This window comes from Balaenoptera ricei, chromosome 2 (genome assembly GCF_028023285.1).
Source record: "Balaenoptera ricei isolate mBalRic1 chromosome 2, mBalRic1.hap2, whole genome shotgun sequence".
In the NCBI taxonomy this organism is placed as follows: Eukaryota; Metazoa; Chordata; class Mammalia; order Artiodactyla; family Balaenopteridae; genus Balaenoptera; species Balaenoptera ricei.
Genome location: NC_082640.1, coordinates 126,772,900 through 126,792,615, shown reverse-complemented (window position 1 = coordinate 126,792,615; position 19,716 = coordinate 126,772,900). Strand labels below are relative to the sequence as shown.

General features: G+C 33.2%; 1 protein-coding gene across 12 annotated transcripts in view; it reads right to left on the bottom strand.

The window, feature by feature from the left end:
• Positions 1–19,716, bottom strand: part of MIPOL1 (mirror-image polydactyly 1) — a 303,329-nt gene that overhangs the window by 144,394 nt on the left and 139,219 nt on the right. For 10 of the 12 annotated variants that reach the window (XM_059914121.1, XM_059914120.1, XM_059914123.1 and 7 more), the window contains one exon: positions 9,762–9,869. The exons of the other annotated variants lie outside the window; for them this stretch is intronic. In XM_059914121.1, coding sequence (XP_059770104.1) covers positions 9,762–9,869 — 108 coding nt within the window. The remainder of the gene's footprint in view (positions 1–9,761; positions 9,870–19,716) is intronic. 12 annotated transcript variants of the gene reach the window in all.

Below are 19,716 nucleotides of genomic sequence, written 5' to 3'. Positions count from 1 at the left end.
AAAGCTACAGTGATCAATAGTGTGGTACCAGCATACAGAAAGATATCCAAGACAATTCCGTGGGGGAAAAATAGTCTTTCAACAAATGGTGCAGAGAAAACTGGATATCCACATGTAAAGAAAGTATTTGGACTCCTACCTTACACAGTATCTAAAAATTCACTAAAAATTTGTCAAACATCTAAATGTTCAACCTAAACGTCCATCAGCTAATGAACTGATAAACAGAGTACAGTATATCTATACAATGAATATTATGTATTAACCAAAAAGGAATGAGGTACTGATACATGCTATAACATGAATAAACCTTGAAAATATTATGCTCAGTGAAAGAAGCCTGTCACAAAGGATCACATATTCCATGATTTCATTTACACAAAATATCCAGAAAGGCAAATCTACAGAGACAGAAAGTAGTTTAGCGGTTGCTTGGGACTAGGGGAAGGATGTTAGCAGGAATGGGGAATGAGAGCTAATGTGTACAGGATGTTTTAGGTGAGTGTTGAAAATGTTCTAAAATTAGACTGCGGTGATGGCTGAACAAATATGTGAATATACCAAAAAACACTGAATTGTAAACAGTAGATAAGTGAATTTTATGGTATATGAAACATTTATCAACAAAGCTGTAAAATGCAAAAAACAAAACCACTGATGGACAAAAGACCAAGAGAAAGCAAACAAAAACCAACAGAAAAAATGGGGAAAAAACATGAACAAATACATCTATTTATATTCACACACACAATCCCTTGAACACATGAAAAAAATTCAAACTTACTAACAATTAGAGAAATACTTTGGTAAAACAAAACCAAACCTGATACAGTAGAAAAAAAACCTCTCTAGGTAATTTTCATTTATATTTGAGATTGTGAACTTTGGAGATCAGTTGCCTTGGTTCAGATCTGAGGTCCACCAGTAACTATTACTCATAACATTGGTCACATTAGTGAACACATGTTGCTCAGTTTCTTACCGTACAAAATTATAAATAGTTGTACCAACTATCTCAAAGAGTCACTTTGAGGTCTAAATACTACTTAAATACTATATGTAAAGCATTAGTAACAGTTCCTGGCACTCAGTAAGTACTGTATGAAGGCAGACTATTATAAGTTTTAAAATTCTCAGGAAAACAGTGACAAAACAAATCCAAAATTTATTCAAGGAATTGTTCAACATCAAGAACTCAATAAAATGTGTTACATCTACTAATAAAAACTTTTTAAAAATTCTAGAAAGAAACTACTTAAATATGACGAAACAGTATCAAAATCCAACAGTAGATGTAATGTTTATGCCTAGGTCTCAGAAAGCTGGAACAAGCTGTCATTCCACATTGACAATAAGAAAAGCTGAATAAGGCACAAAGTCATAACTTTTCTTGAGCTCATTAGACAGCTAAGCTCAGAAGACAACCAGTCTTAATTTCAAGGAGGGACAAGCATCCAAGGCAAATGGGGTACACAGACTAGCTCACCTAGAAGAGAACATGAGAAGAAGGGTCAGCCAACACACAGAACCTTCAGAAATTCCTGACAAAAGGGAATTTGCACCTACTGGTAGATTTTCCCCACAGATCTCCACCAGGTGCTCATGAGAAATATCAAAGATAGGGTAGAAAACCAGAGATACCTTCCTACAGTGATAGACACTTGGAGGGGATATGGGGGAGGGAACTGGCTGCTGCTATAGAAAGGAGCAAACCACCCCCCCCACCCCAGTCCCAGTTCCTTCTGTGAACAGAATAGAAGCCATATACAGCTAATAGAGGGGCAGTAACCCTCAGGACACAGAAAAAAAAAAAATCCTGCTTGGGAATGGTAGAAGAAAGAACACTTTCTATCCCTGGGTGAGTGGCAGGAAATAGACCTGGTCACAGGATCCTATACCAATACCATTAGATAGCTTCTACACTGAGAGAGGGGAATGAAAGTCTCTCATACAATACCTGCCTCAGATACAGGTCAGAGTTTGTCTGCCATGGAAAGGAATCCTGAGGAAGCCCCACCCCAAAGTCCAAGCACAAAGGGACTGCATAAGATTGAAGCAGAAAACCCTCAGTCCCCCAACACCAGATGATACAAATCAGCATTCCAATGCTGGGAGAAGGGCAAGAGTGTACAGTGAGATACCCTCCAGGTGTAGGTAAACAGGATCAACTAAAAACAAAATGGTGGAGTATGAACATTGAAAAAAATCCTCCAGTACCTGAGCTTCCATCCTGAGCATAAGGCAACAGCAACCCATTCCAAGAGCAGCTTGAAACTTAGGATGCACTAACAGTGACCACAGCAATAACAAAACCCAAATCCATATCAACTCCTGAGTGGATCAACTCAATACTCATACTACTGGCCTGATGGAAGAAGTATTGTTCTATCCACAAGGTCCAGCATTCCAAAAAAAAATTATGAGACACGTGAAAAGCAAAAGCAAAACAAACAAACAACAAACATGTCAAAAAACAAAGCAATCACAAAACCAGACTCAGAGATGATCCATATACTGGAACTATCCAACTGAGACTCTAAATTATGAAGGAAAATATAAAATCCCATGGTAAGTGTCAAAACGAATGGGTGTAACGTAGAATCCATTCTCACTAAAATTAGGTAAAAGTCAGGTAAAATAGAGTATCTGTTATAATTCCTAGTCAAGATTAATTTGGCAGGTCTAGAAACTATGAGAGGGGAGAGGGAATATTATTAAAATTTCCTTTATATATCTTAGCACTGTTTTCACTGGCTATGATGAATATGTAAATTTTTAAACAATGTATTATTTTGAAATAATTCAAGACCCACGAAAATTTGCAGAGTAAGAAGAGTTCCTGTGTAGACGTCATCTAACTTCTCCCAATGATATCATATATGTACCACAGCATATTATCAAAGCCAGGAAATTGACATTGGAACAATTCTCTTAACTCGGATATAAACCTTATATGGATTTCATCTGTTTTTACATCCTCCCTCCATTACTTTCTGGTATAATTCTATGACGCTTTACTATTATAAAATTATAACTGTTATCACTACAAAGAAACTCCCTGTTACCCTTTAAGAATCATAGCATGCTCCGCAACATAACTCCTAGAAACCACTAATCTGTTCTCTATCACAATGATTTTGTTACTTTGAGACTGTTATATAAGTAGAATCATATGAACAGAACCGTTAGAGATTGGCTTTTCTCATTTAGCATAATGCCCTTGAGACCCATCCAAGTCGTTGTATGTATCAATAAACTGTTCCTTTTTATTGCTGAGTAATATAAGCATACATCAGCGATAATGTGGGTTCGGTTCCAGACCACTGCAATAAAATGAATATCGCAATAAAGCGAGTCACATGAATTTTTTGGTTTCCCAGGGCATATAAAAGTTATGTTTATACTATACTGTAGTCTACTAGGTGTGCAATAGCATTATGTCTAAAAAATGTACAGATTTTAATTTAAAAATACTTTATTGCTAAAAAATGCTACCATCATCTGACAACACAGGGTTGCCACAATCTTCAATTTGTAAAAAAAATATAATATCTGCAAAGTGCAATTAAGCAAAGCACAATAAACCAACATACGCTGGTACTTCACTATATAGTCATCTATGAATATTATAATAATAATGTAAATACTAAACACTGATCTAACAAAAAGATGAGAAAGGTAAATCCTTATCTTCATAGTAGAAAGTCAATTAATAATAACTAAAAAGGAAATATCAAGAAATAGTATAAGCTTTTCATTTAGAAATATAGTATAGATACAGAATAAACTGCTAAGAGTTGAAAGTGATTTCTTTTCTGGAGCAGAAACCAGGAGAGGTAAGATGAGGGTGCTGATTACAATGTTTTTATTAAAACCCTTATGTAATCATTCATTTTCAAAAACATGTGCTTTATCAAAAATAAAAATTTGAAAAATAATAAAATTTTTGTTTGCTAAATGTGATTAAATATTTACACGAAAATATTTTTCACAGCAGTGTTTATAAGAGTGCAAAATTGCGAGCAACCTAAATATTTAACATTAAGGGAAGATTTAAGAAAATCATGGTACATTTGTGGATTGCAATTATGTAATATATTAAGGTGATATTTATAGAATAAATGTACTGGATAATACTTATGAAGTGCTAAGCAGGGAAAGCGGGATACTAAATTGTACATGTGGTATTAATTCACTCAACAGATATTTATTCAATGGCTGCTATAGGGATTTGCAGGAGATACATCTATAGCTAGTTTCAGCTGGTACACAAAGATATAGCTATACAAATTGTTAACATTTGGCCATCTGTTATGATTGGTCATATTTGTGACTTATTGCCTGTCAAGTATTTTTAATACCATCAGTAGATACAGAGGTATATGAAGTAAACAAAAATCCCTGACCTCATGGAGCATTTATTCCCATCAGGAAAAGAGACAACAAATATAAGATGCAAGATGGCTTCATGCAATCACTTATTTCCCATGTTTTTATTTTTTTTTCTATTTCTATTTTATTTTAGTGGCCTTTTCAGATTCCTTATCGTCTCAATAATGTAAAATATTCTTAAAATAATAGCCTTCCTTTTTATTGTTCTTATCAGGAAAGTTATTTACGATAGCTCTGTTTTCTTATACTGATGAAAATGTTAGACTTAGTAAAGGTTTTGGGGTAGAAAAGTGTCACCTGTGTTTTAGAATGACAGCTAATGGAAGTGTGACAACTGATTACAAAGGTGAGAAACTGAGGACAAAAAAGTTAGTTAGGAGGGTACTATTACCATCTAGATCATGAACTTGATGTAGGGTAGAGGTATGATAATACAAAGGAGACAAATCACTGTTGCAGAATTGACAGGACTGGATACTCTATCACTTTGTAGTAGGTGAAAGCTTGAAAGGATATGAAGATTATGTCAATTATATTAGCCTACATGTCTAGGAGTATGGTAGTGCCATTAATTAATAGATGTTAACTGATCAATTTGGAAGTAAATAGAAAACTGTTGAGAATAATTTAAAATATAGGGCATTATGTCACCAGAAAAATAAGTCAGGGTATAGTTGCTTAAAGTTCTCAAAGTGGCTCACTGGCTAAAGGGCTCAATGGTGTTAAAGGCCAGCTTCTCTTGATGTTTGCTTCATAGCTATAAAATTGCTGCTGCTGTTCCAGGCAGCAAGTAAGTGTTCAAGGTAATAAGAAGGGAAGAAACAGTGCGGGCTGCATCTGTCATGTCAGGAAAACAAAAACTTATCCAGAGACACCCCTCCTTCTTCTCCCACCCCTGCTGCAGAATTCCTCTTATGTCTCATTGGCAAAAAGAAAGGCTCAGAAAGTGTTTAACTTTTCCAGCTTCAATAAAGCTGTCAAGGTAAACAAAGGAGACTATAACTAAGAATAAATGTTAAGTTATACAGTCAATAGTGTTTGGCTCAGGTCCTGACTTCTTCCTAGGTTGAAGAGAGGGCTTAGGAAGTCGAATTAGGGATTTGGTTTTAAGTTTATTGAGGTTAAGGAGTCACTAAGATATCCAAGTGGAAAGGCAGACAAAGCATCTGTTAGGATATAAATGATAGATGATGTCATAGGAACGGATGAAATTAGAAGAGACAACCCTACAATAAACAAAACACCAAATGCTGGCAAGAATACGGAGTAACAGAAACTGTCATTCATTACTGGTGGGAAGGCAAAATGGCATAGCCATTTTGGAAGACAGTTTGGTGGTTCCTCACCAAACTAAACATACTCTTACCATACGATTCAGCAATCATAGTTCTTGGTATTTACCCCAATGAGTTGAAAAACTTATGTCCACAGAAAAACCTGCATGTGGATGCTTACAGCAGCTTTATTCATAATTGCCAAAATTTGGAAGCAACCAAGAGGTCCTTCATTAGGGGGGTGAATAAATAAACTGTGGTACATTCAGACAATGGAATATTATTCAATGCTAAAAAGAATGAAGTATAAAGCCATCAGAAGATATGGATGAACTTTAAATGCATATTACTAAGTGAAAGAAACCAATCTGAAAAGAACTACTACATGACATTCTGGAAAAGGCAAAACTATGGACACAGTAAAAAGATCAATCGCTGGTACATGTTGGGGGGAAGGAGGGATAAATAGGTGGAACACAAAGGATTTTTAGGTGAAACTCTTCTGTATGATACTATAATGGTACATACTTGTCATTTATATTTCTCAAAACCCACAGAATGTACAACACTAAGAGTGAGCCCTAATGTAAACTATGGACTTTGGGTTACACTGATGTAGATTCACGTATTGTAACAAATGTACAACTCTTGCACTGGATGCTAAAGGCATGTGGATGTATGGGGCACGGAATATGAGGGAGCTCTGTAGTTTGCTCGATTTTGCCGTGAAGCTAAAACTGCTCTAAAATAATAAAGTTTGAGGGTTTTTTCAGAAAGAAAAATTAAGGGAATAATCACATAACCCAGGGGAACATTTATACTTAGGAATTGGTAGAAAAAGAGGCACCAGCTAAAGAATAACGACCAAAGAAAAGAAAAATGATGAGGATATAGAAATAAAGAACTACAAGAAAGAATTTCATAAAGGCAGGGGCCAACAAGATTGAAATGTGTTCCTCTTAGGCTGACTGGGTTATTGAGAAGGATATGAAATGATAAGTCTTAAAGGTTTAACCACCAGAGGTCACCTATAATTTAAGAAAGAATGTCTTTCAATGGAATTACAGTGTTGAAGGCCAATTGTAGGAGGTTAAAGATGTGTGATAAGGAAGGTAAATAAATAAAAGAGGAAAGAAAGGCACTTGATATGACATTTCTTATTAAATCTAATGCCTGCATATTTATGGCTATTCTACATTTACTTTAAAATCATTAAATGTTCAAAATTGTGTTCACCAAGAAACAAATTTCTTAATATAAGTGGATAAAATTTATTTTAAAAGAGAAAATAGTCTGTCTTTTTAATTTAAGTAACTCTCAGGGTATAGATTAGTATCAGTATAAATTCAGCCCCTCATCCTATATGTACCACTGTGTTCTATTTATTATTAGAGAAAATTGCAAATATTATAAAAGTAGGGAAAGTGTCATGCTAGCAAATTTATCTAGTATATATTCCATGCTACTTCAAAAATAATGCATATAAGTGATCACCAAAAGTCTAATTTTATGCTCTATCATAAAAATTAATTTAGAAAGAATTTCTTGGTTATTAGAATAAACAAAGACATTATTATTCAAATAGCACTAGATTACTTAAAAGTATATCCACGTATGATAATCATGTATTTGCAATAGTCATCACTTTGGAAAGTTCTATGCAATGTATGATCATTAGCTTAGATTTTTTTCCAAACCTATATCTAGGACTGTTTCCTTTAGGAATTATAGCATAATACGATGAAATAAAATATAAAATTTTCAGCTCTCATCCTATTCAAATTTATTTATTTATTTATATTACTTTTATTACTGATACTAATAATAGTACTACTTATGTTAAAATACTAGAAATATTATTGGCAGACTGAAAGCTCCTAGAGACAGTGACTCTCTTTAAGTATTCTTTCTAAAACTCATCTAATACTAAATAAATATTAAATCAGTTAACAAATTAAAAAAATGACACTTATAAATGCATTGTAAGAGATAAGCATACTGCTCAGAAAGGAGACAGTTTGTTCACCAAATAGCTTGGTAGTAAACTTATTATTATCCATATCTTATACGGCAACTTAAAGGCAAGAAGTGCAATAATAAAAGAACTAAATAAAGAATAAAGTCCCCCCCCCCCAAAAAAGAATAAAGTCCCTGAAAGGTAAGATTTTTAGAAAATGATTCAGAATAAAGCAGATATATTATAAATGACCTAATTTTTATAATAAACTTAAGGTTTCTCCATGAGGAATTATGGCACAAAATAACTAAAAAATGATCCAACACAGGGGCTTTAAAAAGACTGAATTGATGAGAGTTTTTAAAAATGACTTCTTATTCTACAAAAAATTTAAGTTGGTTTAGTTGATCAATGAAGTTATGAAGGATTAAAAGAACAGAAAAATCTGAGACTTTTGCACAAAAAGATGAGCAACTAGAAATATTTTAACGTAGTGTATTTGTCAGGAATAAAAATGTAGCTTTGTTTATATATTAAATTATATAGTCTACAGTTTATAGAGATTTCTATTTTACGGAGGTTTATTTTTATTTTGTTTTGAACTTCCAGGTTTCTTTTGGTCTACAGTTTGCCTTCTAATTTTAATAATCTCTTAGAAATATGCATCTTTTTCTCTTCATAAATAGCAGCTGCCACTTAATTCAATTTAACATAAATACACAACCAAAAATGCCAGAATAAAGACTATGCAATTATTATGTAACTTAACCTAGAATTTTTATTTTAGGTTCTATTTTAAATAGTAATAGCCATAACATATAGAGCACATAATATCTGTCCCCTAATGCTGGTAATAAATTAGCACTCATAATGGAAGCTGTCTTTAAAAGATTACATTACTTTTGATTTTCAAATATACATCTAAATAATTATATACTTAATTTTACTCATACAACAGTAAATTCCTCAGGGTAACTGAAAAATAATCACAGCAATTCTTTTCTTTCCCATTTATTGTTCTGGTCTATATATAAATTCAAGAGAAATAAAGAGAAAGTGCATTAAAGAATAATAGCAAAGTTATTACACACCCACCACTGAGAATTTCAAAATGAAGCTAAATACATTTTGTAGAAAAATCTGACTTAAACCATATCTCACACTTTATAAACAGGTTAAAATTATTTCCACATCAAAATGTCACCATTTTTCTCAATATCGGTAGATGATTCTGGCTTAATGATTTACCCTGCTAATGACATATTTTTTCATAATCTGCAGCAAAAAACGAATTTAAGACAACAAAGTACAATACAATCCTCTTGATAGCACATCTTTTTTTAACTGTACAATAACAACAATGATGAATCTTTTATGTTTCCTGTGGATATGTTATGTTTTATTTTTAACCCCTTAATGAGAACGTAAGCACCTTGAGGGCAGGGACCCCTACTATGTCACAGGCACTATGCTAGGAACTGGGGCAAAGACAAAAGAAGAGAATGAAAAGTATCTTAAGAAAAAAAGATAATTAGTAGAATTGAAATAATGTCCTTTTTCATGATTACAGGATCTATATTAAAATGAAACAGAACTTTTGTCATGATATGTACTCTTTACTTGTTACAAGTTCTAGTAGAATATATTTTCTTCCTCTTTTTTTGATGTAAGTAACATTTTAAGTACTCTTTCAATTCCCAAACATATTCACATACCTTTCAAGGCGTGTCAGTTCTGTGCGTTACTAATATTACAAGTCATTTAGAAAATTATTGTAATAAATATGGATGCAAAGAAAAAGCCCATTATTTAATTTTTTTTCTTTCAGGGTGGCCACTTTTTATTAACTACAAAAGGTAACAACATATTTTGAAACCAGAAACAGAATGAACATATACCTGAAGTTATTATTATACCACCACTTGAAACTCAGAAAATATGTTGTTTTCATGTACACATACACGAAATAAAATAATACCATAACAGAAGGGTGCTGTATCTGTGTTTAAAGAACGGGTTGTTGGCAAACACCACAGCTCACTTCTGCTGAAATGTACACAACTGATATATGCAGCACAGAAAGCTGGCACCAAGGGCTTACAACCTTAATTTGCCTGCAAGAAGGAATGGAGATTTACCTTCAGAGCACGTTCTTGATTGTTTTCAGCAGTCAGATGTCTCACGTTGTTTGCTGAAGTCTGGTTCTGCTCTTTCAGATGATGAAGCTCCTGCTCTAGCCGTTTGCACTGCCACAGGGGAAGAATCCCATTAAGTAAAGGAGTTATAGCATTTTTTTCAACAGCCCACATGAATTAATGTAAATAATACCATTGTATTCTCTAAAAGACAGAGTATCCTTTGCAATAAGAATAGTAAGTTAAAAGTAATGCTGAATATGAACAAAATAATATAGTTTATAATACTCTGGCAAATTCAATTGTAATTTTCAGTTTGACTTTTATTAATCTAAATACTACCATATAAATTAGAAAAATACTTATTTCTTATAAAATTAAGATCAAACTATATTTAAAATTATTTTCTTCATTAGCCAAATGGCTTTCACTATGTATCTGCTGGCTGAATAAAAGTATACTTCTAAAAATCACAATAGGTTCTAAATAAACTACAATATGATATTTGTGATGACTTATTAATTTTTAAAAATAAAAATATATATGAGATTTTTCAGATTTTTAGAAATATCTAAAGAAACAGTTGAGTAGAGAAAAAAATAACAGCCAGAGTGCTACATGACTAGGAAACAACTAAGGAAACAAGTGTTTTTAATTCCTATTTTGACTAAACCTTACTTTTAAGTAAAACAAGGGATAACAAAGACGTGATATGACATTTTGACCTACTGGTAATATATAAAAATGTAAGTAAAAAAGAAATTATTAACAAAAGCATAAATGGGCTAATAGAAGCATCTATGTTCAAAAAAATCATTGAAATGTCATGCCATTTGAAAACAAAATCTTAATATAAATATAGCAAACATTTTACACAATAATTGTACAGAATATAAACTGATATGCTGTATATCAGGACCATATGAAGATACAAGGGTTATTGGCAAAGGAATAAAGTACTAAATCTATTGTTCAGTAAAATATTAAAAAATCACTCCTTAATTTATCTATTTTTAAATTAGGATATTTAACAACCGATAAGTAAGTACACATACTGATTCAAGATCTAGACAAAGTTACTTCTACATTACCTGACAAATGGTTAACTGTCATAATGAATTAAAAATCATTATTATGATACAAAATCAAGATGCAGTCATAATCCAAACTGGCATTTTTTAGTACTCTAATGATGATTTCTGCCTCTGACCTCAATATTACTCTGCAATCTGTATCAGTATTTCCCAACCTTGAGTAATACACAAATTCTTTTAAAAGAAAAAGTCTTATCAAACTCCCGATATTCACTTAAATTATATACGTAGTGATGTTTACATACCAATGACATTTTTTAAAATTATGTGCCTAAAACCTTTGTGAGATGACATCATTTGGACTTTATTTGGAGGGGACACATGATTTACATATTTGTATTTGTCCCATTTTAGTTTGTAACAATTAAAGTACCTGGTCACAAATGCAATCAAAATACAAATGTGTTTAGTGAAGACACAAATCATGAGGCATGAAAATGAATAAGACATAGAAGCATTACAATCTACTAGACATATTCTCAATTAGAATAATCATCTACATTTTCAATTAATTTTAATACAAACGATTATATACTAAGTATTTAGAATGACTAAATATGACCTATAAGGTTACAAAGGTGGGGTAGATAATTTTGGCTGTGGGAGTAAAAAAATGTTTCATGGAGCAGATGACATCTAAGTTGGGCTTATTTTGCATACATAATTTTATAAGCTGAAAGAGGAGAAAGAGGAAGAATATAGGAGAGAAAGACTGAAGATAGAAATATCAGGGGTCAAGTGAGAAAGCATGGTCACGAGTTGTTGACCACCTATTTTTTTGTGTTTCCAAGTAAATCAGAAATGATCCAAAGATAGAAACTTCTTTCTTTCTACATGATACACACAGAAAAATTCACTCACTCTTGCTCAAGAAATAAATGTTGAATTTATTTTCATTTCTTCATGAAGTTTAAATTTAACACTGACCTGGGAATCAAGCTGTGGCAAGCCAACAATAACTTTGAACTGAATAAAACCATACACAAATGCTCTTGTCAAATACATGTTTGTGACTTATACATATTCCCGAAATTGCATATTCTGTATAATTTTTCCTAGTTTGTTTTTTTAACCAAACTCTTTAACCTTGAAATTTATTTTGAATATTTATTTGGCTGTGCTGTGTCTTAGTTGCAGCACGTGGGATCTTTAGTTGCAGCATGCAGGCTCTTAGTTGCAGCATGCATGTTGGATCTAGTTCCCTGACCAGGGATCAAACCCAGGCACCCTGCATTGGGAGCGTGGAGTCTTCACTGCTGGACAACCAGGGAAGTCCCTGAAATTTATTCTGAAGCAAAGAGATAGAACTGTTTTTTCATTACCAAGTGCTACAATCTATTAATTATTGTCACTTTATGATTTTACATAATATTTGTAAAGTAGATAAAGATCCTATCCTTTAATTTACATCTCAAATTTTCTTGACATTGTCACCAATTTAGTCTCTATACATCTTTATATTTAAAATTTTAAAATTTAATTGTCATTTAAATATTAAAAAAAGACAGGGAATAATACAACAGAAACTGTTGTACTGATCACTAGTATTTACTAAATGAAAATAAATTTGCTGTAATTCTTTCAGATTTCTAAAATATAAAATATTAGAACTTCATCACAAATTTTTCCTTCACTCAATCTCATTGCCATCGTTTTCTCCCTCAAGGAACCCCTATTTTGAAGTGCATTTTCATTCAACCAGTATTTGTTAAGCACTTACTCTGTGCTAGGCATAATTATAAGTGGTGGTGGATACAGCATTTAACAAAATAGATAAAAATCTCTGTCCCCATGGAACTCATATTCTAGATGGGAAAAGAGACAATAAAATAAATAAATGAAATACATAATATGATAGAAGGTGAAAATGTTATGGAGAGAAACAGATTAGAAACATATGGAGTACCAAAAGAGTAGGTACGGAAATCTTTTGTAACTTTAAATACGAGAAATTTTAAGTTGAGTAAACAATATTTGAATAAAGACACTGAGAAGACAAAGCAGTAAGTCTTCAGCTCTTTGGAAGCAGTGGTTCAAGCAAAAGGAACAATAAGTGAAAGGCTCTGAAGTGGAAGCTTGCCTGGTATGCTTGAGTATTAACAGGGGGAAGAATAGCAGGAATGAAGTAAGCAAGGGAAGAATACTGGGAGATGAGATGAGAAGAGCCTTGAGATCTTACAGACCATGGATTTTACTCTGAGTGGGAAAGTTGCTGGAGGGTTTGGAATAACGAAGCACCATGATTTGCCTCATATTAATATAGGTTCGCTCTTCCTGCTATGTTAGGAATAGACTACAGGAAGACCAGGGCAGAAGCAGGAAATCTAGCTGAGAGGTTACTGAGTCCAGGAGAGAGATGAGATGGCTCAGACTAGGATGGTAGGGAGCAGTGGAGGTAGACAGCAGCAGTCAGACTTTGGATGTATTTTAGAAGATGTAGCTCCCCAAATTCCCTTTAAGTGGTGGTCATTCTTCTCTTCTTGTTCCTGACTTTAAAAGGAATGCTTCTATCATATAATCATTTAGATGAATTTTGTTAGATATCACTGGTTACATCCATTTGAATATGTGTATATGTGTAGGAAAAATAGATACCTTAATTTGGTTTACAAATATTTTATATATCAGATTGCTGGTATGTTCCTAAGTAAGACTGACCTGTATTTTTCCTTTTTTGTGCTATCCTTTCCAGTTTTGTTATCAAGGTTGGATTAGTCTCACAAAAAGTGTTTTATTTTTGGAAACAGTTTATATAAAATTATCTATTCTTATAAGAATTGGTAGAAGTCCCCTATCAAACCATCTTAGCTTTCCTTCTGGGTTCAAGTTCCTCTTTTCAGAGGCACAGCTTTTAAAAGATCTCTCAGTGAGACATTCTGCCTAAAAATGTGATTATTTTGTTCTCGTGACACTCTTTACTGGATATAACAGTTATGACAAAAGTTGCATCTTCAGCACTTTGAAGATACTGTTCCATTGCAGTCTGGCATCTATTGCTGCTAATGTGAAGTCACTATTAGTCTGATAACCATTCTTTTATAGGTTTGTCTTTTCTCAATGGTTGCTTTAAAATCTTCTGTAGTTTAACTTTGGAGTTCTTCAATTCTACAATATGTCAAGAGGTGGATTTATTTTAATCTTCTGGATACTTTCTATGCTTCCAAACCTGGAAAACTAACAGCTATTATATTTTGATATGTTACCTAGTTCACATTTTGAAACTCTTATAGGTCATGTATTAGATTTACTCATCTTCCTTTCATATCTTTATTTTTTATTTTTTTTTATATTTATTTTTGGCTGTGTTGGGTCTTTGTTGCTGTGCACGGGCTTTCTCTAGTTGCGGTGAGCGGGGGCTACCCTTCGTTGTAGTATGCAGGCTTCTCATTGCAGTGGCTTCTCTTGTTGCAGAGCAGGGCTCTGGGTGCGCGGACTTCAGTAGTTATGGCTCAGGCTCTAGAGTGCAGGCTCAGTAGTTCTGGCACACGGGCTTAGTTGCTCCGTGGCATGTGGGATCTTCCCAGACCAGGGCTCGAACCCACGTCCCCTGCATTGGCAGGCGGATTCTTAACCACTGCGCCACCAGGGAAGTCCCTCCTTTCGTATATTTTAATCTCTATTTCATATTTTAAATCTCTCAGTATGTGTGTGAATTCTGAGCATCTATCATTAATCAACTGAGATTCCTGATTCTATCTTCAGCCGTGTCTATCTCTTCCTCTGTTCACTTACCTTTTAATTTCAATGACTAGTGTTTTCACTTCTAGATATTTCCTTGTATTCTTTTTCAATTCTGTCCATCTTTTTTTCACAGGGCTCTTTTTTATATGTATTACTTAATGATTTCTCTGTTTAAATACACATATTTTATACTCTTTCATATTTTCCTATTATCTCAAATTGTTGATGGTCTCTTTTAATTGTGTCTCACAGTGGACTGTTTTCTTATGTGGAGAATCCTGTTTTGGTAGAAGTTTTATATTAACCTGTGTGTGGAAGAATTGCCCAGACTGGTTTTGCATTTGCTTCTTGTGGGGGTGATCCAAAGTTTTCATTCATCTAAGACAGGTTTTTGGGTTTTTTTGTAAAAAATTTTATTTATTTATTTATTTATTTATGGCTGCATTGGGTCTTCGTTGCTGTGCGAGGGCACACACTCTAGTTGCAGCGAGTGGGGGCTACTCATTGCGGTGCACAGGCTTCTCACTGCGGTGACTTCTCTTGTTGTGGAGCACGGGCTCTAGGTGTGTGGGCTTCAGTAGTTGTGGCTCACAGGCTCAGTAGTTGTGGCTCATGGGCTCTAGAGTGCAAGCTCAGTAGTTGTGGCGCATGGGCTTAGTTGCTTTGCAGCATGTGGGATTTTCCCAAACTGGGGCTTGAACCCATGTCCCCTGCATTGGCAGGTGGGTTCTTAACCACCAGGGAAGTCCCTAGGACAGGTTTTTATGCTAATGTCTTAGTTTGTGAATCCTCACCATGATGGTTATTATATTTAGTGTCCAGCCCTTTGATTTCTCAGTATAATTGTCCCCCTTTGCTCAGTCATGACCAAAGACAAATTTCCTTGTCCCTTTCCTAAACCAGTAAGTTGTCTATTTTTCCTAGATTCCCTTATACTAAAGAGTTGTTCTTTCTATGGTTCTGGATATACATGCAAGGGTCTCCATTCAGTTCCCACCTCAAGTGGTCCCATCATCATTCCTTTTAAGGGCAATAAAATCCAAGTTCCTAGCCCTTGGGATCTATTTCTGGTCTTATATTCCTAGTTAACTGATATGTTTGTAACTCTTTAGGTTTCCTTTTTTTTTTTTTTTGGTTTCCTCTTAATTTTTAATCTTCACAGATTTTCTCTTTCATTCCTTCTGAAAATATGGGGGGGAGGGTACTCGCGGGCCAATTTTTATATGAAATACTGTAACCAAGAGATAAATATAGCTTAATAAAGCTATTTTTGTGATGAGGACATTTATCTACATTGCATAGTTGGGCTCAGTTTCCATGGCCATGCAGTACAAGAGGGACAGAAGATAAGGCCCAGGGACCACTCAACGTGGCAAAGTGTCCCAAAGTGCCACACGTTCAGATGTTAAATGATTTTCCATAATTTAATGAATGAAAAGAAACAAGACAAATGCTATGGAAGAAGAATGTCCCTAAATTAAGTAATATATAATTTATTCTATAGTTTCAGATGGCTTCGTTTTAAACTGACACAATTAAAAATAACACAATATCTTCTGTGCTCATATTCTGCCAAACATTAATGTTCTTAAAAGTTCTAATGTGTGAATTAAGACCTAGGAGGTTTTATTTTTCATATTTTTTATACTTAAAAATTTTTAATACTCAAATTGAATTTAAGTAAATTCTACCTGTATAGTGTCAGTGTCCTTGAGAACTAGGATTCTCACCATAAAAGACAAAACATACAGATAAAAAACAAGTTAACTAAGAACACTTTAGTTCAGAACTTGAGTTGGAAGTATAAATATGAAGATACAAAGTTTTACCTTTAAAAAATGTGTGTGTGTGTGTTTAGTTTGTCCACTGAAAAAGCCTAGAAACAATAGGAGACCCAGGAGCAATGAGTACCCTTAGCACCCACACTGTGGGTTCCAAGTACCATTTGTTACTAAAAATAAAGAACTTCATGGATATATTGTTGACCACAAGTCTAGGACAAGAAATGTACAATGTGATCCAAGAACATATGTTCTTGGCGGAAGTTTTGTATTAACTATCAAAACTAAGGAAATACCAAAGAAACTCACAAAGGACTCATGAACTAAACTGAAAAACTCCCCCACTAGCTAAAGACAAGACAATCTGAACATTAGATTAATATACTAAGAGATCTAGGCACTGAGATCTGTTAACAATATAGTTTTTTCACAAACTGACATATGTTTCCAGATGAAACAACACAAACCACATGTAAAATAGTCTTGCTAATAAAAACTAATCTACATCTGATCAAGCCTCTAGATCAAATCACCATACTTACAAAAGACAGAAGAGAGGAACATGTTAAATGATACTACAGAGATGCAATGAATAAACTGGGAAGTGCTACAATTGACATACTTTGTTTAAAAAAATAAATTCCAAGGGAAAAAAGAGACAGAAGGGAATCTATAAATTTTAAAAAGGCTTAAGAATCAATTCAATCATTTGCAATGTGTGATTCTTATTTAGATACAGGTTCAAAACAAAGAGAAAACGTTAGGATGTTTATGAGATCATTGGAATTTGAAAACTCATTGGATATTTCACAGTATTAAAGAACTGTTAATATTTTTGGTATGATAATGGTACTGTAGTTATGTTTTAAACAACTGTCCACATCTTTAAGAGATACACAATAAAAGTTATAGATAAAAAGGACATTATGTCTGGGATTCCCTGCAAGATAATAATGAGGAGTAAATGAGTGGGGCATATAGATAAAAAAAATGGATAGTTGTTGTAGCAGGGTGAAAACATCACATAGGTTCATGATTCTGTGCTCTGTAAGATCACTAATAAGAAGAAAAGAATTAAATTTGCCTCTGCAAACAAACAAAACTAATTCTACAGTACGAGTGAGCTAAACACATAAAATATATCAAAATTTAATGGCAAATTTTTATTAAAGGATTTGACCCATATTTGCTATAAGATCTGTTTTCATCAGTAATTTCCTTTTACTCATTATTGTGAATTCTGAAGAATTTTATCAAGCAGAAAATATATTGTTATGATTCTGTTTTACTTTATGTTTACTTCCTGAAAGATTAACATGCCTTAAGTTTTTAACAAAAAGAGGGAATTCCCTGGTGGTCCAGTGGTTAGGACTCTGCACTTTCAGTGCTGAGGGCCTGGGTTCAAACCCTGGTTGGGGAATTAAGATCCCGCAAGCCACACAGGGTGGCAAAAAAAAAAAAAAGTTTTAACAAAAAGTTCTCTCTAATATTGTCTAGGTTTTTAACAGCTGTTGTTTCTCCTCCTGTACAATCTCCTTTCAGTCACAAATCATGTTGACTGCGTTACAATCAAACATCTTCCCACTTGGATGCTATACAACTCTTTCCTTTGCAGACAAAAAATAACACCAGACTCTTCCAGTCAAAACAGAAACTAAACTTTGGTGTCAATGTAAATTATGTACTTTGAACTGCAGACGGTTGGAAGCACTTAGGATTATATAAGTAAGTTTTTTCCCTTTCGTTTAGAAGAATTTTAAAAAATCACTTGATTTTAGATTTAAAAAAAATAAATAGAATGTTTTTCTCACATTACAATAACTTGGAATAAAGAGCTTCCAAATTCAAAATGGTAACTTGTTTCTTCAAAGCCCTGGCAAAGTATCAACAACTTGGTTAAATGAATAATTTATACAATACTGAGGTTTAAAAAAACCAAAGATTAAAAAAGAAAAACAATAATTATGTGAATGAGTCTCTGAAAACACATATGCTACAGCTGATACACACACGTGTGAGTGTGCATGCACATGTACACACAGACAAAACATAAATTATTTAGTAAACACTCATCGAGCATGCACTAGGCAATATTATACCACCACTTACCAGGCAACATGCCAGAAAATAAAACACTTCTACATATTTATATATATGATATCTTAATTATGTTTACATATACCATTTTGAAAACACCATATGAAAGTAAATAACTAAGGATTTAATAACAAAGACAGTAATTAATATTCATTTTAAACAATTAAATTGTTCAAAAAAGATTAAAGAAACATTTTAAATCACATAGTAAAAGTATTATTAGTAAACATGACAATTATTTAAAAAGGTGTCAACATGTATGTAGGTATTTGTTTAGTATGCTATGCTATTAAAATACCATTTTTGTAATACTGTTTAAGATTATTACATTAGTATTCATAAAAAAGCTGTTCACTTAAAAAATCATGGTTTACATCTCTGTTTCAAAATAAAGGTTAACACATGTGATTAATGATAGTCAATCGACTCTTAGTGAGAAATTAGTATGTGCCAGGCCCTGTTCTAAGAACTTTACATGTATTAAATCAGTCAATCTTCATGTGGACCCTATGAATTAGATATTATCCTGTTTGGCAGAGAAGGAAGCAGAAGCAGAGAGTAATACATACCTTCTTTAAAGTCATGCAACTAATAAGTAGGATTCAAATTCAGGCAGAATAATTGTTTATCAACAACATTTATAATGAACACACATAGGAAAATAGTAAAAGCAATGGAAATAGCTAGAGCTACAGAAAAAGTTGATGATGACATTTTAAAATTTGAACTTTGAGCATTCAGAGATAGTTAATTTTTAAAGTAGTACATAAATCTGATATAAGGAAGTACATAACATAGATCAGAGTGGAATATGAACTAGCCAGTATACAGGATTACTACATTTAAGTCAGTTCTCATTCAGACCTAATCAAGTCTAAGCTAAATTAATAAAAACCACCTTGGCAATTATTTCGCACCTTTTAATTACACATTCTATGGCTAACATAGTATCTGAAATCATAATGTTCTTTTTAGGAATATAAAACAAAAAATTGCTATTATTTTATTAATGGAAGTATTTTCTTTGAAATGAAGGCCTTTATAAAAGCTACATACATATATATGCATACATATATATACACACACACATTTTCACCCCTATATTAGTATGTTAACAAATATATATGCATATACAAAAACACACATACATTTATACATACATATATTTATATGTGTATTTATGTATGCATATACAAATAGACCTGATATCATCAGGTCTTCACATGAAAATGTCCAAAATATCTATTTTTCCTTCATATAAACTGCAAACTCCAAGAAGGTAGAGCCCATAGCAAGGTACCTAAA